We start from the raw sequence: 21,468 nt of genomic DNA on the forward strand, positions 1-21,468 counted from the left end.
ACATGAACATCTTATGCAAATCACGAAGATTTATGCTCAATCAGAGTGATAGAGATATCCGATTGTGTCAGTGCTGGACCGTATCGCTTATTGTTGAGAATTCAGAAGCCACACTTGAGAACATATACACTTAGTATAGCTGAGTGAAGGCAAACTTGGCCCTCCAAATGTTTTGGGACTACAACTCCCATCACCCCTAGCTACCAGGACTGGTGGTCAGGGATGATGGGAGTTGTAGTCCCAAAACATCTGGAGGGTCAGTTTGCTTGTGTCTGGCTGAGTGAAAGGTTGGCACCAGCCGTTACTGTGATTAATACGAAGTCACTTTAATCCGCTCTCAAAATGGATGTGGCGATTGGAGGACTAATTCTGAATTGCAAATGTGACATGGAAGGCTGGCAACATTAACCCCACCATGTGGGAATCCCTTTCAGATGACCACAGGGCCTTGGAGACAATCAGTGAGGTCAGGTCTCTACGCAGCAGTGACCAGAGGAGGAATGACCGCTGCGAGGAATGCAGAGAGAAGAAACACCATGATACACTTGCACCAGCACAACAGGACGCCTTCGTCTCCCCGTCTGCAACAAAACATGTCTCTCCTGTATCGGTCTCCACAGTCACAGCAGGCGCCATAACTCTCCCAACAGTTTGACTTCACCCTGAAGACACTCTCTTCCATTTTCTCCTGAGACAGATGGATGCCAACCAACCAACCAACCAACCAACCAACCAACCAACCAACGGGGAGGAGCAGAAGTGAAAAGATTTGCCCTGTGTGCTGCCTTCTGCTCACAATGACGGATGCAACACTAAGTTGGTGTTGACTTGGATTTTAAAAACACACACACACACACACACACGTATTTCTGAGCTTTGACTAAAGCAGGAGTGGTTTTGAGAGTTGGCCAACCCTCACACACCAAGAGCTCTAGTAATCCTGCCGATGTCTTCAGAAGAGAGACAATCATTCATGATCATCCTTGAGAACCAGCACTTCAGCGGCTCTTGAGAGTGATGGTGACAGGTCATCCCTCTTCGGAAGGAAGAGTTCATCCAAATATGGAAGGGCTAACGATCGTGCTGCTGATAGCTTCACAGGCAGCTGAGAAGCACTGTTCATGAGCGGCAGAAACCAACACAAAGCACACACATACAACATGGAACTAAGATGCCCGAGTCTCTCTTTTTCTGCGGGGGGGGGGGGAGTTATTACATAATGGAAATCAATTGAAAAATCACCTAGGGGCCTTGATGAAGTCCAGGGAACCCATGTAAGGTACGAATCTGTGGGGAAAACTAAAAAATAAAGGATGCATATGGCCCACAAGTTAGCCACCCCTGACCTAAAGGGTTTGTTTGTCAATTAAAGAGTAGACTTGGGGGTGGACAGGTCTGCAAAAGCACAGGAAAGAATGTGGCAGTCTTGAAGCAGAGCATCTAAACCAGGCATAGGCAAACTCGGCCCTCTGGATGTTTTGGGACTACAGCTCCCATCATCCCTGACCACAGGTCCTGTTAGCTAGGGATGATGGAGTTGTAGTCCTAAAACATCTGGAGGGCTGAGTTTGCCTATGCCTGGTCTAAACCCTGAGAATCAGAGAGGTGAGTGATGAGGCCAGTCGCCTTTTCCCAAATGTAATGCTCTGTTTAGAAAATGTTTATTGCATTTCTGATTTTGCGTGTGTGTTGAAAAGCCACTCAGGGAATTCCGAGACGCACCATATAAATTTCTAAAATTAATAAATGATAAAACTTAAGTGGCAATATGTAACAAAATTGATTTGTTTTCATTCTGCCTTTCAAATCTTTCATTCTGCCTTTGCAGATGTGCTCACAACCATGATTAAAAGCAGTTTTAAAAATATAAACTGGAAGCAGTGCCTTTTGAGTTTAATGAAAGATCCTGACTTCCCAAGCATAAAAGTGTGTGCTTTATTGGCTTCTTTTGAAGGAAATTTAATTTCCGTAACAAGGTAGTCACCTTAGGAGGAAGTGGCTCATGGATCAAGCCTGCTTTAGTCCCATTATTTAGAAAAAGGAGCATCTACAGGCTACAAAATACATTGGTCTTTGTTCATATGATACATTCATCCAATTATCAAGCCAGCCACAAAACAAAGGTTGGATAGCCATCTGTCATGGATGCTTTAGATTCCTGCAATGCAGGGGATTGTATAAAATAACTCTACAATTCTAGGATTCTAGGATAGCAGCGAGAAAAGCAATGACAAACCTAGACATCATCTTAAAAAGTAGAGACATCACCTTGCCAACAAAGGTCCGTATAGTAAAAGCTATGGTTTTCCCAGTAGTGATGTATGGAAGTGAAAGCTGGGCTATAAAGAAGGCTGATCACCAAACAATTAATGCTTTTGAACTATGGTGCTGGAGGAGACTCTTGAGAATCCCATGGACTGGAAGAAGATCAAACCTCTCCATTCTGAGGGAAATCGGCCCTGAGTGCTCACTAGAAGGACAGATCCTGAAGCTGAGGCTCCAATACTTTGGCCACCTCATGAGAAGAGAAGACTCACTGGAAAAGACCCTGATGTTGGGAAAGATGGCGGGCACAAGGAGAAGGGGACAACAGAGGACGAGATGGTTGGATAGCGTTCGCGAAGCTACCAGCATGAGTTTGACCAAACTGCGGGAGGCAGTGGAAGACAGGAGTGCCTGGCGTGCTCTGGTCTATGGGGTCATGAAGAGTCAGACACGACTAAACAACAAGGATAGCAGCATTCATACAGTCATACCTCGGAAGTCGAAAGGAATCCGTTCCGAAAGTCCGTTTGACTTCTAAAACGTTCGGGAACCAAGGTGTGGCTTCTGATTGGCTGTAGGAAGCTCCTGCAGCCAATCAGAGGCCGCGTCAGACGTCCGGGTTCCAAAGTCCGACTGTGTTTCTGTCCATAATTCCCTGTCCAACACAAGCCACTTTCACACCGAACACATCCACACTTTGACCCAATTCCCGCACCCAAAACTCCTAATAAGAAGCTCTGTTTTAGACCTCGCTACCACAACCTTCAAATATCTGTGGGTAATTATGCACAAACTCATTTGCACAATTATAGAAGTAAATGGAAGACTATGTTAAGCACTTGATGTTATCAGCCTATGGAATAAATTACTTAATTACGCAAATTGTTCGAGTGAAGGGAAGTTGTCACTATGAAAACACTCTGATCACCTCAAGATGAGATGTATGAGCAGTGACATCGCCTTGGAATTAACGGTTTTGCCTTTTATGGAAAGAAATCCTCTGGAGATGAAAACACCATACGAAAACTAGAAGTGGTCCGAGAGGAACACGGGTTCTTATGTCCCTCAGTTGCCTTTGGAGAAAACATGTCTTGAATAGCCTCTGAAACCGCATTACACACTTCGATGTTGTCCTCATCTCATTGTTGCCCCTGGTGAGACTTTAAGAAAAACCAACAACCCTGCGAACTACAGCTCCATTCAGACTAGACGTGATTGTGGGATGAGCAAGCAAATCATGAGCCCCAGCAGGGTTTTTAAAATAATTTTTGCAAGCCACCAAAGTCTACTGCCCATGCTTGCCTTTCAGCAAATTTAATAGCTAAACTGACATGTGATTCATCAAAATCAAAGTTTTGTGAATGCCAAGAGATACACATCTCTTCATTTGGGGGGGGCAGGGGGATACACATGAATTCTGACAATTAGGCAATTACAGTGGACCCTTGGTTCTCAAACGCCTTGGTACTCAAACGACTTGGAACCCAAACACTGCAAACCCGGAAGTAAATGTTCCGGTTTGCAAAGCTTTTTCAGAAGCCGAACATGCTCTGTTTTGAGTGCCACGCTTCCATTTTGAGTGTTATGCTGAGGTCTGTCTGTTTTTGCTATTTATTTTGCGTTTTTGTTTTTGCGGGTCTTTTGTTTTTGTGACTGTGTGGAAACCAGTTCAGCTACTCATTGATTGATTGATTGATTGATTGATTGTGTGACTGCAGTACATTGTTTATCGCTTTCATTTTATGGATCAATGGTCTTGTTAGATTCATGTTAAATTGCTGTTTTATGGCTTGTTTTTAAAAGTCTGGAATGGATCAATCCATTTTGCATTACTTTCTATGGGAAAGTGTGCCTTGGTTTTGGACTGCTTTGGTTTTGGAACAGACTTGTGGAATGGAGTAAGTTTGAGAACCAAAGTACCACTGTATCAGCATGTACTGGTGAAGATTTAAAATAATAATAATAATAATAATAATAATAATAATAATAATAATAATAATTTATTATTTCTAGTGGTTTCCCCAGCTTTCAACAGAACATTAAAAACAGAATAAAACTTCAAACATTAAAAACATCCCTAAACAGAGCTGCCTTCAGATGTCTTCAAACATTCATCGAATTAATCTGAGATTGTCAGTATGCCATTAACTACACACACAAATTTCTGGACACTTACTTGGTCAGTGGCCACGGAGAGAGAATATTTGTAAGACCGAGTTTTTTTTGCCCTTGAATGCTTGCTTAAGTCTGTCCCAAAAGTCTGCCTACCTACAACCTTTCAACTCTTGCTATCACCCTTTTAGTGATAATCAGTGTAGCTATTTCGATTTGACAGTCTCTTAGTTCCAACTGCTCCCATTTTCCTGTGCTTTAATCCAAAACAGAAGGGCAAGAGCAACACTAAATTTGCAAACGAACACAATCCATGTATTTCTATAATGAAGACCATTATTCTGAACCCTGAAATTTCTATGTACTTGACACTCAAAACTTCTACATGGTATTTTAGCAGCAAAGAAATAACCTTGACTGATGAAGCATAAATGTTAATGCTTTGGGGGGTCGGGCCAATTGTAGCTATATTAATGAATGCAGGATTCCCCCTTTTCCAAATCAAATTGAGACAGCCATTAAGATACTTCTTTAAGTATATAGTTTTAAACCTCCCCCCCAAGTTCTACGTAAGCTTTCTATGCTTTATAATTAATTTACAATAATTATCATACAGTGGTGCCCTGCAAGACGAACGCCTCGCAAGACGGAAAACTCGCTAGACGAAAGGGTTTTCCGTTTTGGAGGTGCTTCGCAAAACGAATTTCCTATGGGCTTGCTTCGCAAGACGACAACGTCTTGCGAGTTCCTGCGGGGTTTTTTCCCTCCCCCCCTTTTCTAAGCCGCTAAGCCGCTTATCAGCTGATCCGATCAGCAGATAAGCCGCTAAAAGCCGCTAATAGCGCTAATCCGCCAATGGGCTTGCTTCGCAAGACGAAAAAACCGCTAGACGAAGAGAATCACAGAACGGATTCTTTTCGTCTTGCGAGGCACCACTGTATTGCACTTTTTTGTTTACTATCAGTGAGCTGCACTGGGAACTAGGGCTGGGCGATGTATCAACAGATCGTCCAAAACTGCTTCAAAGTCCATTTCATGATAACAGTTTAAAGTCGATAAACAGTTTAAAGTCCGTACTGGGATATAGGTTTCATCATATTTGACCTGACAATATTTTGCAAATCACGGTGTGTGTGTGTGTGTGTGTGTGTTGCAAAAATCAGAATGTGGGGAAAAACCAGCCAGTGCCTCTATAGAGCTCTAGCCTTATTTCAGACATCGTAATATATCAGTATTTCACGATGTTTAGCTGGTGATGTATCACGATGTTGAAAACCAGATATTTCCCAGCCCTACTGGGAAGTTAAATTGGTGTTGAAGGTACAGGTTTTAATCAAATAACACAGGTGTACATGACCTTTACACATTAAGTCACGTATCCTAACTGGGATAGGCGAGCCACTTCCGCCTAAGGAGGAGGTGGGGTTGTGGGCTTCAAGGCCCCTCCCTGTGCGCGGCGGGCGGAGGCCAGCCCCATGCGATTGGGGGGGGGGGATTCCCAGCCACGTCACCCCCTGGTTGGCCAATTGGCTGGCTCGGGGTCGTGGCCAGGATGTGGCTGGGGATCTCCCTCTTTGCCGCCTGCCAACTGTTCCTGCTTTTCCCACCCTCCCGCCCTATGAGGTTTTCGCTCCTTGACCTTGCTCTGGACTTCGATTGGTCGCTGTTGAGGGGCCTGGTAGGAATTTTTCCACTTGGCAAATTGACACCAGCCACTTGGTTTTTGCCTACCTCATAGCAAATCGTCACAACTTTCTGGGTATTGGCGGCTTGGCATTGGTATTGTTCTGTAGATGGAAGAGGGGAGATAACACCATCACCTGCCCCGCATATTGCAGGGTAGTCCGTTAAAGGATTCTGGGGGGCGTGGCCCTGTCCGAAGCCTGGGGAGGTGAGGGCCTAAGGCATGACCCCTAGCGGTGACCCCAGGAGAGTTCCTAGTTGCTGTGCATCAGCAGGACTCCCCCTACTGGTGGTTAGCCCTTCTTAGACTTCAAGCAGATGGGCTGGAGTCGGATATAGTCGGTTAGGACCAATGCCTAAGCCAATACTACTCATCACCTGAAACCAATAAAGTTGTGGCCTTTTTTAACCCATTAACCTTAATAATAGTGTTGTGTGTCATTATTTCCACCTGGGGGGGTCAGGAACTTGCCTGGACCAGGAATATTTCCTAGACCTTTGGCGGCCCAGAAATTGAGCAGCCAAGTGGCAGCTGAGAACTTGCAGAAATTTTATTAGGGTGAGGCAAAGGTGTATGTTATGTCTTGTTTATTTTACTGTATTCTAAATATAACTTAAAATGTAATGTTCGTTGGGAGGTTAAAGTATAAATACTGCAGATCTAGACACTGGTATATGCACAGTGGGAACCCCCTAAAATCTTGGATAAGACCTCCACTTAGAAATGAGACCTCAGATTAAAAGAAACCAGCATAATTCTCAAAACACTTAAGAAGTAAGAGCAAGAGGCTCCAGGACATTACGGAGTCCAAAGGCTGCGAAACATTTATGTGATGTGGCAAAGGGTAAGATGGATCATCCATTATCAAGGAACTGTATTGTTCTGGCAACTTCCAGACAGCAAAAGTGCTGATACATTCATCCTGCTCTAGTATAAAGCATGGAAAAACTTGCCTCGTGTTTTAATTAAGCCGCTGAGCAAAGTGTTTGGGCATGAAGTAATACGCCATCAGAAACATGGGTCCAAGTGAAACTGATTGTCTTAATTTTTAATTGAAATTTTAATTAAAATGGAAAAGTTTTAATTGAGGGAACTGAGTAAGAGGACATTTATCAACTTCTGTGACTAGTTATCCGTGGTAGAGGAGTTATACATAGGTGTAACAGTTTCTGGGGGCTGGGGGGGGGGCGGAATTCCAGTGCCAGATTGGAGCTGATTAAACACACCTGAAAATCTTCTGCATTGCATCATGAGCTATTCTATCCCTGCAGTGAATAGGCTACAAACCTAAGGACAGGCCCGTGAGGAATTTGTCTGAAGCCCAGGATGGGAGTCTTGTTAGAACACAGTTATAAATTCAAACGAAAAAGCAGCCCCCGGCCAGCTTAACCCTCCAAGGTCCGGGTCAAGTGTACCTGGCGGCCCCCGCCCTTTGCATGGGCTTGCCGAAGGATGCAACCAGTAATTAACCCCCCACTGAAAAATAGTCCAACTAGCTTCCGAGTCACAGGCAGTAGTGTCCAGAACTAAAATCAGAGGTGTGAAAAGCCAAAATTAAGCTAGAGGAAAACTTTGAAAGCTGCTGGGATCAAGTTCTGAGCCTTAAGTTCCCTGCCCGCTACCAGCCCATGCCATTCCACAAAATGGCAGTAGGAGCAGCAGTCAACACAGAGGGAAGGTAGTTTTGGCCCCCTCTCTTTTTCCACTTTGATACACTGAGTAGCAGGTACACTGGGTTCTAAGTCCCATAGGCCAGTGTAGCTACTGAACTTGCGGAGGTCCTAGAGAGAAATACGTTCTTCTCCTCTCCCTGTGTGCCATTACTGTTTCCTGACATTGCTACGCGATGGAAACCAATGGAATGGGGGTTGTGATTTTTTAACGGGCTCTGGGTTCGGGAGAAAAGACTTATACCCCGCCCATCTGGCTGGGTTTCCCCAGGCACTCTGGGCAGCTTCCAGCAGAATATTAAAATATGATTCATCCAATATTAAAAGCTTCCCTAAACAGGGCTGCCTTCAGACGTCTTCTAAAAGACCGATAGTTGTTTATTTCTTTGACATCTGATGGGAGGGTGTTCCACAGGGCGGGCGCCACTACTGAGAAGGCCCTCTGCCTGGTTCCCTGTAACTTCGCTTCTCGCAGTTGCCCACTCCATTTATTGTTGGACTTCAACTCCCATTATCCCTAACCACTGGCTCTGCGGCCTGGGGATGATGGGAATTGGAGTCCCAACAACATCTAGAGGGCACCATCTCATTTGAAAACTTAACAGTGGGGTGAAACCACTCTGGTTCACAAAATTAGTGCTGAAGGATGCCTTGGCAACAAAGGCCAACATTCTCTCTCTTTTTCAGACTGTGAGAAAGGTACAGTGGTCAAAGCAAGCCTATTCTGGAAGTCGTTAAGGAATTCCTTAACGTGCAGCCCTCGGAATTCATCCCAACATCTCCCAACAAGTATTGCGTATTCCAGCACACACGCCACATTTCCCCTTCGGATCCAGCTGCCGCCACTCAAAACACAATGAATACCACTCACAATTTGTAAGCTTGCAGGTGATCTAGGGGACAGCTGGGCCGCTGGGATGTTGGAGAAAGACTGCTCAGGGGGTTTGAAAAGGCCACGGGGGCATGGTGTGTGTCCCAACCCTGGCAGTCGCCATTTCTGCAGGAGTTTATTTACCTCTTTTTTCATGTCAGTGCAGTCATTCCCCAATGGCCTTAACTTCAGGCACAGGGCATTCTGGGGCTCCTCTTCTGAGCAGTGCTACCTCTGCCCCGGCACTCAGTACTGGAGCAGGCATTCTGCCTATGGAGAAAGGGCAAGTCTACTTTTATTCAATATTCAGCGGCTTGACAAGAGTATCCTTTGATGAGAAAAACACAAAAACCAAAAGAAAACCTCAAGGAAGATTAGAAAAATCCACTGAATACTGAATAAAAACAACTGCCTTTGCTCCGATAGAAGAGCTCGCCAGGACGAACGCTTTTAAGGGTGAACAAAGTTAATGGAACAAAATGCAAAGAAGTTGCCTGGATTTCGTTTAAATATGCCATTGGCCAGGTGCTTAATTGAAACATTAAAATTAAAGTCCTGGCAAAGCCTAGGTTTTTCTCTCCCCAATGTGAGTATTCTGCTTTTCTTTGAAGGAAAACCAACTCATCCGATTCTGTTTTTGCTCTACTTTGCAGCAATTCTCTGCTGACTCCAACTCTTTATAACCTTTCTGGAAAACCCGGATTCTAGTGCAAGCCAGCGTCAAAGTTCAGAGCATGCATGTGCAAGTGTGCATATGCACATAACACAAAATCTCTCATAGCACGGCACTAAATAGAAAACCCTAAAGCAGTTACTGAATGTAGATCAACACAATGTTTGTTTCAATTCACACCATCTGTCCTTTTCAGTACACTAAAATATCAGAAGAGAAAAACATATGGCTGCAAAGCTCTGTGCCACAGGAACAGAGACCCACACAAAAAACTGTGCAAACTACTTAAAAACAACAAAAAAACCCACCATTTTTTCCACAGGAAAAAAAGAAGCAAAAGGGCAAGGTTAGAAGGACGATCCAGAAAGTAGAGAAGAATGGACAATGTTCAAGGCAAACTTTTAAATAAAGAGAATTGTATGGTTGAGAAAGATGTCTGATTTAGTAGAATTATTTACTCTAGAAGTTTAAAAATAACCCTAAAACCCTGGTTGGAAAAAGAATGTTTCCCCATTTCTTTAAGCGTTACTAATTAGCGGCTTAAACTCTTCTGTTTATAGCTGCTAACAGATTGCAGTGCTGTTAAATAAGTGTTGACTGCTATGCCTTCCAGACACACACAAAAGTTTAAGAAACTCAATAACTCTCATATGAGGAAATGCAATTCCTACCAGAGAGAGGACAACCTGGTTCAAAGGAAAATTCGGACTGAATGGTTGGGGGGTCTCAAGAGGGTTCCTATACATTTCCACTTACCTAAAACGTTGAGCCTGCTGAGCTAGAGGTCCTGGGTACCTTCTGTTTGGAGACTGGTACAGCTGGGAAAGGATGGCCTGGTTTGTTTTTTGGCTTGGATTGTTGGCGAACTTTACAGTGATTGGCTCTGTGGCACTCGGCGGTTTCTGTCCGTTCAAGCCTTTGATGGCTTCTTCTGCCTCAATCCGCTTGTCAAACCGGATGAAGCCCACACCCCTTGAAACTCCTGCATAAAGGTAGAAGGCTTGTTCACTGCTCTCTTCCAAAACAATGCCGACACACCCAGAACCCCCCCCATTTGCACAGCTACATGTAAGCCAACAAGCCGTATGAAGCAACGGAGGACAAGACCAGCCGCAGAAAAATGCTGTCCAGGGAAAAAACAATGCTGTCCAGGGTTGTAAAGACTGCGGAGAGAATAATTGGGTGCACTCTTTCCACCTTGCGTCAAATCTACGCTTCCAGGTGCCACAAGAAAGCTGCAGAGATAGCGCAGGATAGTGCGCACCCTGGAAATTATCTCTTTCAGCTTCTGCCTTCTGGAAGAAGGTACAGGGTTATAAAGACTAGGACTTGCCGCCTGAGAAACAGTTTCTATCCAAATGCGATTTTGGTTTTAAACACAGTGAAAGGAGTCTCTATGGGAGTGTATTGTATTTTTAAAAATGGGGTATCAGTTTTTAGGGGGCTAACCAGGCTGGGATAGAAGGCTTGTTGGTTTTGAATGTCTTATGTAGATTATCCCCCCCCCCAATTCCGTTGTTCTGTATGGGACAATGACAATAAAGAATATCGTTATCGTAGAAGCTGAAGAGGCGGTTCCTATCCCCACCAAGGTTGTAACACACTTGTTTCCCAAACTCGGGTCTCCGGCTGTTTTTGGACTACAACTCCCATCACCCCTAGCTAGCAAGGCCAGTGGGTCATGGAAGATGGGAACTGTAGTACAAAAGAGTGGCTAGGTATAAATAACAGCTGGAATACTGGAGGCAACACAACTGTGAGAAGCTCAAGGAAGCCCCATCAACTGTGGTGCCTTCCCCCAAAAAGCAAGCCTAGAGTGAGAGACTAGGGCAGGCATGGCCAAACTTGGCCCTCCAGCTGTTTTGGGACTACAATTCCCATCATCCCTGACCACCGGGTCCTGTTAGCTAGGGATGATGGGAGTTATAGTCCCAAAACAGCTGGAGGGCCGAGTTTGGCCATGCCTGGACTAGGTTGAAGTCAGCAGGTTCCAGGAACCCTCTTTGACGCACATTTTTGGGGGTGATCTGTGGGTCTGTGCAGGACCTGGTGAGAGACAGGAAAGATGGGTTGAGTCTTAAAGAAGCGCCAGCAGGTGGAAATATCTTCAGTGGGGAGGTGTGTCAGAAGGATGAGGATATGTATGTGTGTGTGTAAGTATGTTGCATTAATTGTTTTATTGCATAATTTTGGAACATTTGTTCTTCTTCATTAGTTCTCTGGACACTGTTTGGAGCAGTGTTTCCTAAAGTGGGCAATACCACCCTTTCGGGGGGCAGGGGGGCTCTGGAATGATCCAGGGGGGCAGTAGTAGCCTTGGATGCAATTGGCAGGCGTTGAATAAATACAAGGGGGAGGTGGTAGCATAAGGAAAGAAAAAAAATGGGGGGGGGGACTGTTCTTACACGTTTCACCAGTTGTGTAATGACATTTACCGTCAGGTCAGGAGGTGTTGCAAGACAGCAACAATACCTCCCCTGGATTTGGCAGTCATGCAATGGGTTCCCAAGGCTTGGGGGAACCCTTTTCAGCTTCACCCAGGCCCGGGAAGTGGACTGTAGCCTCCCTCCCTGCCTATTTGGCCAATGGCAGGTGGGCTGTGGCACCAGCCCCACCCTTGGGGCAGATGGGACTGAGCCATCAGGCTTGACTCGTAGATTTCCAGGGGGGCGCTGAGTCATTTTTTCCTGAAAAGGGGGCGGTAGGCCAAACAAGTTTGGAAACTTCTGGTTTAGAGGTATGTTCACCTATTAAGCGGTACACAGATTGCTTCACACTCAACGTAATGTTAACACTTAAGTTTAAGGGATCAGAGAAGACAATAGCCTTCTGGAGCCACAGAAGGCCCCCAGATTCAAACTCTGGAATCTCCAGGTAGGGATGGGTAAAAAACCCCCATCTGAATCTCTTGAAAGCTGCTGTTTAATTAGCACAACCTAAGGCACTGGTATTAGGCAACTTGGTTAATCTGCAGGATCAGGCACTTCTACTCAAAACCACGCCATTTTGCTTTTTTGCGTGCTAATTTTTTATTTTTTGCCTCCCACTTTTCCACACACGGTTACTCTGCTCTACGCTGGCCCCAATCTCTGTGTGGTGGAGAGGGATAATTCTCTGGACCTGCCTTTCCTAGGTTCAGGCTATTCCTGATTTTGCACACACCGCGACGAGCAGCGAGATGCAAAATCACACGTGTCATATGGAAGGACAGGATTAATGCATACGGCAGCGGAGAAGACAACACACGACAGCATGACCCCACCTAGAGCCCTAGTCAATGGCTATGTTATGTTGCAACTCTATCTACCCTCCTTCAGAACAAATTTTAATGTGGATTTCCATCCGCAATGTTAACTGGGAGTACGTCCTAATCAGCAGCTAATGAAATGAAGTTTCAGAGTCTACCAAAGCACAGGAAAACTTTACAACCCCCCCCCCCAACTGAATGCATATTTTAGAAACACACATTGTTTTTAAGTAATACCCCTGGAAGGAGCTGCTGTTGTTGTTTTTTTGAAGAGGGAATTTTAGGGAACACTGAAAAAACTCGTTATAAAAGGGCAAGTCCCGTGCAATACTGTGACGATGCATATTTTTAAAAAGCAGACAAAGAGCAGGCCTGTGGATAATGTGTCCTTCTCTACAAAGTATGTCTGCATAACCATGGTTATGTTGATGGTGGCAAAAACAAACCCCTGTGTTGCAATACAGAATAATCTGCTCAAATACAGCCGCAACCATGGTTATGAACGTAACTAATACGTGGTGCTCTAACCTTGCCTCTTGGGTTTACCACAGCCCAATGGGATGCTGGTCTAAGACATGCTTTTGGGTGATCCATCAGTACGGTAATGTTCTTACATACCGTATTTTTCTGTGTATAACACGCCCCTGTGTATAAGACACCCTCTATTTGGGGGGACTCCAAATTAAGAAAAAAAACCCTATGCACTATCCATGTATAAGACGAGCCCCAAATTTTAACACAATTATTTAATAAAAAACAAAACCCTAGTCTTATATACGGAAAAGTGTGGTACTTAGCCTTTGTATATGTGCAGTTCCACGACTGAACTGGGACCCATGCACAGAAACCTACTTTCTGTTCAAATCAAAACCTTGGTTTAGCAAAAGCAGCTGATGGTCACAAAGTCACCAGCTCTATTTTAAATTTTGTTCGTGGCATTGAAGAAAACACTATCTGGCTTGGAAATTATGGCAGAATGATAATAGGAAAGCCTGCTGTATATTTTCCTAGGATTTTGAAATGCGTTGGGAGAAAACAGAAGATTCCTAAACCCTTAATAACGAGAAAGGGTGCTCCATTCTCCAGCCCCTCTAATGGATTAGTCTACTTCATTGAGATTATATTATATCAGAAACAGAAAAAAAATATGGAGCAATATGCTCACTAGGATGGCAGTGCCTGGAGAGTTAAGACTGAGTTTAATATTTATGCATCAAATCAATATGCCTTTCAGACTTGTTTTTTTAAACCCGTGGGATTTGTTTTCCTCTAGATCTCAACAGTTAATATTCTTCAGCACGAGGATAATGCAACATTATATATATATATAAAAATCTAAGTAGCAATTACTAGTTTGCATTTCATGTAGACTTAGCCTAAGATAACAGCAGAGCACTTCCGTGTAAGATTTTGCTTTCCTTATTTTATTTTTAAGACTGTTTATTAGCACTTTATAAGGAGTACAGGGACTATTTTCACTCGGCGGCTTGGAAATGAGGATTATAGCAGCTGTAAATTTATTACAAGGCATGAAACAGGCTTCAAAACCTGCACCTTCGAGGTGGAAATGACTCAGGGCTGGCTGACTACACACTACAATCTATTTTAGTCCATGCATATTTATGAAAAATTCCGGCAGAAAATTGTATTTTCTGGCCCATATATTATACCTTTGATATATTCTGAAGGCAGGCTTGCTGTATTGGAAGTTGGAATATCTCACAAACTGCCAGGCTGAGAAAAGCAAGAGAGATAGCAGGGCGCAGCTGTCGACTTACCAGTGACTTGGTCTACTAGAATACGAGAAGTAATGATACGTCCATACTGGGAGAATAGCTGCTCCAATTCTTTCTGGGTCATAGTTTTTGGGAGACCACTGACATACAGATTTGCATCTCTAATGGAAGCTGAACTTGGTCGCGCATAGGAAACCTGTGGGATGAGAATAAAGCGTTTGCTGTTCCGTCATGCAAATGGCCATACAAGAAGAACGGAAAGATTGAACTGTGCAAGACTACTTTTCCTTTCAAAACCAGATGGGCAACCTTGCATCCTCTGCAACTGGTACTGTGCCGATCGGATAGGTTATCCAATGCCAGCAAACTATACCGAATAACTTAGAAGTATATTTGAATGTCCTTGTTTTTCGCAATTGCTCTCTAAATTGTGTGTTGAGACACGACGGTTGCAGAAGTTGTTGACGCCATTTCTTTCATCTTCAGCGTTAATAAATAAATATGGGCCGATTCTGGCAAAATGAAATCAAATCAAAAGCCATCGTTGACAAAAAAGGATCAATTAGTTAAGGAAGGGAGAAACCTGGAAAAACGTCTAGGGAGGGCAAAAGGATAATCCATCAAAGGGGAGGCAAGTACGCCCTCTCTCACAGCGATGCGTGAGTCATTGGGGGTTAGTATAATACACTACTGTTTTAGAAACTCAGATATGCAAGCTCCTTAAACCAGGATTACAGTCGCCTAAACTGAATGCATAGTTGCCATTTGGAGGAGCTATATGACCTGTCAACTGGGTATCTTTACTTGGCCACAAGTGACCAATAGCCAGGTGCAAAATGCGTGTGGTGCCTTGCAAATTTCGAACACTGCTGTTAGTAATAAAAGTTATAAATAGAAGCTGAACTATGATCTCATTTAGCCAAAGCAAAAGATATATTTTCCTTTTCCTTTTTACAATTTCCAGAACCATCAACAGGGAAGCAGGACAAGAGGTACGGCAGCAGCAGCGCCCGCTTTCTGCCCCCAGAGCCCTCAATGCTTGTGACACATGAATTGAGCATTTGGGGCCTCTACTGAGAAGATAATCACAGACTTGTAGAGTTTCATGGATTATGTTTTCCATCGCCTTCACAGCCCACAACAAGGACCCAGCCGGCAGCGTTTAAGCCAACGCTGGGCCTGCGATTTAATCCAACGAAAGGCTAGCCCTGTCATCCAAGACAAAAATCATAAATCACTGATGTGTTATTAGAGACTGTACAGTAATTAAAATACCAACAGTTGCAAAGGTGGCAGGCCAATACTTGTGATTCCAGGAATGGGTGCCACGGTGATCACATGGTGATCAAATCTGAGGTTTTGTCAAGAGGACAGAAACAAACCTACCAACTGAGCCAACAAGCAGAAAAGGCCCTCAATCAGGCATAGGCAAACTCGGCCCTCCAGATGTTTTGGGACTACAACTCCCATCATCCCTGTTAGCTAGGGATGATGGGAGTTGTAGTCCCAAAACATCTGGAGGGCCGAGTTTGCCTATGCCTGCCCTAAATCCTTCTTTCACTTGTGGCAATGGCAGTGCCCCGTAGTTGCAGAAATGCATCTTGTTCTTTCATTTTCAACAACAACAACAACTTTTATGATTTATACCCTGCCCATAGTTTTCCTGACGGTTTTCCTTTCCCCTTGCCTTCACACCTGCAGATTGGCTCCATGTCTGAATGGTGCTCACGAAAGCACTGCTATTTGCTGCATGACATGGAGAGAGTTGGCCTTGCGCAAGACCAACATGCTGCCTTGGTTTCAATGCCGCTGCTGTAATGGACTTTGCTACGCTTTAAACTAATCAAATTTATTTCCTCCTGTTGATATCTCAGTGATTTGGACTAGAGAGAGCAAGAGGTTTGCAAGCTAAATGTGTTGAAACAATATCAAATTGCTTTTCGTAGGTTATGGGAGATTTCAAGCTGTGTTGTTTGTTTTCCCAGCTTGCCAACGTGGAAAGGCATATCATCTTATGCAGGACACAGAGATCAGATGCTTTTCACCAGCCTCCAAGTGCTTTTGCCGGCCTGGAAGGCGTTGTTGAAGTTCAATGATGCCTCATGCCTGCAAGGATGGAACAATGTCTTTTTGTGTGCGTGGTTCGAACTACAATGTTTGTGGGGTCTGCTTTATTAAGTCGTATGGATTGCTCCACTCAAAAGGCTGCCCACGAGGGAAGATGCACTAGCCTCTGCTTAAAAATCGGGTCCTCCCTTAAAGAGGGCACTTATTGCATTGAGACCTGGAAAACCGACACCCTGTGTTGTGGGTGGGCAAGATTGGTCAGCCACAACACCCAATTGGTAGGTTCCTCAAAGCTGGGTGCAATCTGGCCAAAGGGACGCAGTCCAAACGGCCTCTGCTTCAAAACCTCCAAGGAAGGAGAGTCCACAACCTCCTGAGGAAAACGGTTCCACTGTCAAACAGCTCTTATTCCAGCATAGCCTAATAGTCAGGATGATAGGAGTTGTGGTACAGCAGTATCTTGAGAGCTATTGGTTCCCCGACTCTGGTTTATACACCGCTTTCACGCATTCATGCTCAAGACAACTCCCAAGAAATCAGGATGGATAAAAATCAATGGGGTTTTTTTATTAAAAAGAACCCGGACTTTTAAAATTTAAATCAGGTTTTTTTATTCTATTTACCATATTTTTTGCTCTATAAGACTCACTTTTTCCCTCCTAAAATGTAAGGGGAAATGTGTGTGCGTCTTATGGAGCAAATGCAAGCTGCACAGCTATCCCAGAAGCCAGAGCAGCAAGAGGGATCACTGCTTTTGCTGCGCAGCAATCTCTCTTGTTCTGGCTTTTGAGATTCAGAATATTTTCTTTCTTGTTTTCCTCCTCCAAAAACTAGGTGCGTCTTATGGTCTGGTGCGTCTTATAGAGCAAAAAATACGGTAAATCAGATTTTTAAAATAAAATGCTTTTGGGGGGAAAAATCTTTTAGAGAGAGTTTTCTATTTAAGTTACATTATAGTCCAAAGGCTATTCATCAGGAAATAAGGAATGTTTTAAGTTTTTCATCTGTGTTAAAACTCAATTTGTTTGTTTTTAAATCGTTTAAACCACATCAGTTAACAAACATGGATACGTATGCTAGAATGTTATTGTTTTAGTTAAATAAATTGTTTAAATTGTTATTAAGGAAATTATTATTATTTTCCTTCCAATAAACTACAGCGGAAAAGTTGTCCAAATATAAACAATAATTTCATAATTATCTGTCTATGTATTTCTAGTATAACCAAATCAGTAATTTTTGATAGGACTGTAAAAACCGCTCCGAAAATTTATTATTCCAAAAACAAAACCTTCATCTGGTTGTAAATATTAAGATTATACCAGGAAGAATGAGTCTTTCTGTAAAATAAATAAATAAATCAAGTCTTGCTGACTAGTGATTTAAATCAAGCCTTACCGACTAGTGATTTAAATCATGATTTAAATCCATTTGATTTAAATCAAATCCACCCTGCAAGAAATGTAAATAAATTGTTTCATGGATGCTTATGACAATATTTTTGTTATATCAAACACATTTTCCATCAGGATGGGGGAACCATTTGCGTGTTCAGACCCAGAAACCTCCCCCCTAAATAAATTAACACTTGACCCAAAATTTTGGTTTGGTTTTTGGCAGAATTTAGGCCACAACTTTATTGATTACAGAAAGTGACTGGTTGCATAGGCTCTGGTTCAACTAGCTCCCTGCCATGCATGTAGCGCTGAGCCAGGGTTCCAGCATAGGTCAGCCAAGGGTGAACACCTGGATAAGCGGACAGATGGGAACGGGCTATCTCCGCCACCCAAATGTCCCCCTGGACCCAGGCACGGGAACAACCACCTCTCAGGGGCTGACCAAACCATTGAGTCCCTGGATTCCTTTAACAGAGTACCCTTCACGTAGGGATGGCGAGAGCGTTCTCCCATCCCTATCACCTGAACCAGAGCCTATCCGCAACCTTACAAGTTGTGATGATTTGCTACACGGCAGGAGAAACCCAAATGGCAACGGCCAATTAGCCAAGTGGGGAAAATTCCTGCCGTGCCCCTGTCCCAACGACAGACGACACACGGTGGCATAGCAGAGTCAAGCGCAAAGCCCTAAAAGTAGGGAGAGGTGGGCAGGTGTCCCAAAAACACGTGCCAAAAGAGGAAGCTCTGGGTCACATGCATGGGCATAAATAGGTCCCTCAAACCATTTGGACTGCGTCCCATTGGCCAGATTGCACCCAGCCTCAAGGGACCTACCAACCGGGTGTTGTGGCTGACCAATCGTACCCACCCACAACACAGGGTGTCGGTTTTCCAGGTCTCACCACAATACGTGCCCTCTTTAAGGGAAGACCCGATTTCTAGAAAAATAGCAGTGATATGACTGATATTTGCTATCGGTCCAAACAATTCTGATCACAATTTTTAAAACCCGTGTAGACAATTTAGAAAGGGACCTAGACTTTATTTTCTTTTTTGGTCCCAACACAAATTGTTATTCTCCCTCACATCTGCAGAAGCACTTCACTTTATCTTGAGAGTACAGTCCTGTGGTATTTAATTACCCTGTCAAGAGCACTAAATGGTTTGGCACCAAGCCCTTTCCCTCAATCTCCGCTGCTTGATAGCATCAATAAAATTCACTCACTTTAATTAAACCTCCAAATAGGACCTTCTTTTGCCACTCACTGGGATCAATGTTCTTTAATATGGAAAGTACAACTGCACAGGTTGCAAAGGGGGCGCCTTCCTCACCTTCACAGTTCATTTCCTTCAGATGTTCTAAGGGGATTTTTATACAATGCATACATATTTCACCGTTCTCTTGACACGTTGGTTAATGGAAAAGATCACCATTAAAAACTGGCGTCTACCAAGCCGTACTTCTCAGTTGCATAAGATTTTCTGCGGCTGTTTTTTCTCTTCTTCAAATATGCACACTGGAAAGAAGCAGTGCTACTTTCCTGCAAAGTATATTTGGTTATCTATATTTTCTAACGTTGGACAACTGTAAGGTAAAGGTAAAGGGACTCCTAACCATTAGGTCCAGTCGTGATCGACTCTGGGGTTGCGGCGCTCATCTCGCTTTATTGGCCGAGGGAGCCGTCGTACAGCAGCCAGAGCAGCGCACGGAAATGCCGTTTACCTTCCCACTGGAGCAGTACCTATTTATCTACTTGCACTTTGATGTGCTTTCGAACTGCTAGGTTGGCAGGAGCAGGGACCAAGCAACGGGAGCTCACCCCATCGCGGGGATTCAAACCGCCGACCTTCTGATCAGCAAGTCCTAAGCTCTGTGGTTTAACCCACAGCGCCACCGGCATCCCCACAACTGTAGTTCAAGCATTTATCCCATTCTGAAAAGCACGTTCATAAATTCAGACGTTTGCAGAGTACAGGTGGCACCGGAACAATTTATTACACCAGCATATGTGTTTTGAAGTAGCCGTTGCTTCCAAGTGCCAAGAAGCAAGGTGACAAACCGACGTTTGCAGGATTGCAACACCTTCCTTAAATACAGAAGCCTATTTAAGTGCAATGTGACTTTTAAGCATGTGCATTCCAACTTCTCTGCTGCCTAAATTTTTTAGGTTTACCTAGAAATAAAAACCCTTGGCAAGAAACATCAGTCTCGCTACCAAAGAGGCAAGTCAGTTTTAAACTCAAAAGTGGCTTGTCTCTTCAGCAGTAAGAGTTGTTGCAACAGGAAATAAAAAGCAGAGCAAAATAAATGTAGGCCTGTGAGCTTAGATACCCTTTAAAAATCAAGTTCTTATATGAACCAATATTTGCATTTCACAACTAGGTGTGGTAATATACAATTCCAGCAACTGGGACAGTTATTGCATAGGTAACTATTAAAACTTTAGAGCAGTTGCGTAAAAAAATAAAAAAAATGTTTCAAATCCTACTTGCCAACACCTCCATAATGGCAATACATTTATGATTTTTTAAATACTGCTGAGTGGGAAGAAAACCCACAGAGTTAAAATCAAGGTTGGTGGTTTATTTTTTTAAAAAAAGCTATATTCCTCTGACAGGTGATAATTATACATATACACATTAATTGACAATTCAGAAGAAATGTCATGTCAAGAAATCTTCCATGAAAGAAAAACAGAATATTTGGCTAGCCTTTGCCCTGTGAGGAATTAATTCTAACCTGCACTGTGGATTTAAAGACAGGGGTTTTTTATTTATTAGCCAACCCTAAATAAATAAATAAGAGTTGTTCCAATATTCCTACTCTTAAGTTCTCTCTATGAGCATTTTGTAAATGCAACTTACAAAAGCCCCAATTTGCTTTATCTTACCATAACATGTCCTGCCTAGAGGTGACAACAACTAAGTAGGTTAGTGAAGTCTAGTAAATTTAATTAGATACCTCTATTTTTCTGAGAGAGCAGGGAGGACAAATTGCTTTGGCTGAAGAAGCGAGGAGTTTCTCTCCTGGTATCATCTCTGGTTGCCCACCTCACTTCACAATGTGTGGTTGTGACTAAAAATGCACCCAGTGTTATGCTTTTCTCTTCAGAAAGCATAGTATCTCACTGTTTAAAGTCTGGTGACCATGTGCATCAAATCCGCCAAGGTCCAGGGATGCCTAAAAAGTAGCCTTCTGGCTTCTACGTCTCATGTAGCATTGAGGTCTTTGCACCAAGTCCACCTTCTCCATCAAGATTTGCTCTTCTCCATCACCGTATCAGAAGGCACGCAGTGCAATGCTGCCATGTCATGATCAGCAGGGAGGGTGAAGGTAAAGGTTAAGGTAAAGGACCCCTAGACGGTTATAAGTCCAGTCAAAGGTGACTATGGGATTGTGGTGCTCATCTTGCTTTCAGGCCAAGGGAGCCGGCGTTTGTCCACAGACAGCTTTCCGGGTCATGTGGCCAGCAGGACTATACCGCCTCTGGCGCAACGGGACACTGTGATGGAAGCCAGTGCAGGGAAACACCATTTACCTTCCCACTGCAGTGGTACCTATTTATCTACTTGCACTGGTGTGCTTTCGAACTGCTAGGTTGGCAGGAGCTGGGACAGAGTAAAGGGAGCTCACCCCGTCGCGGGGATTCGAACCACCAACCTTCCGCTCGGCAAGCCCAAGAGGCTCAGTGGTTTAGACCACAGCGCCACCCGCGTCCCTCAGCAGGGAGGAGGAAGTGGTTAAT

General features: G+C 43.9%; 1 protein-coding gene across 25 annotated transcripts in view; it reads right to left on the reverse strand.

Moving 5' to 3' along the window:
• ELAVL2 (ELAV like RNA binding protein 2) overlaps positions 1-21,468 on the reverse strand; it is a 155,489-nt gene that overhangs the window by 6,044 nt on the left and 127,977 nt on the right. For all 25 annotated transcript variants that reach the window (XM_083482325.1, XM_083482324.1, XM_083482313.1 and 22 more), the window contains 2 exons: positions 14,301-14,454; positions 10,032-10,257 (listed from right to left, as the gene is read on the reverse strand). In XM_083482325.1, coding sequence (XP_083338451.1) covers positions 10,032-10,257; positions 14,301-14,454 — 380 coding nt within the window. The remainder of the gene's footprint in view (positions 1-10,031; positions 10,258-14,300; positions 14,455-21,468) is intronic.

This window comes from Podarcis liolepis (genome assembly GCF_965112155.1).
Source record: "Podarcis liolepis genome assembly, chromosome: 17".
Classification (NCBI taxonomy): domain Eukaryota; kingdom Metazoa; phylum Chordata; class Lepidosauria; order Squamata; family Lacertidae; genus Podarcis; species Podarcis liolepis.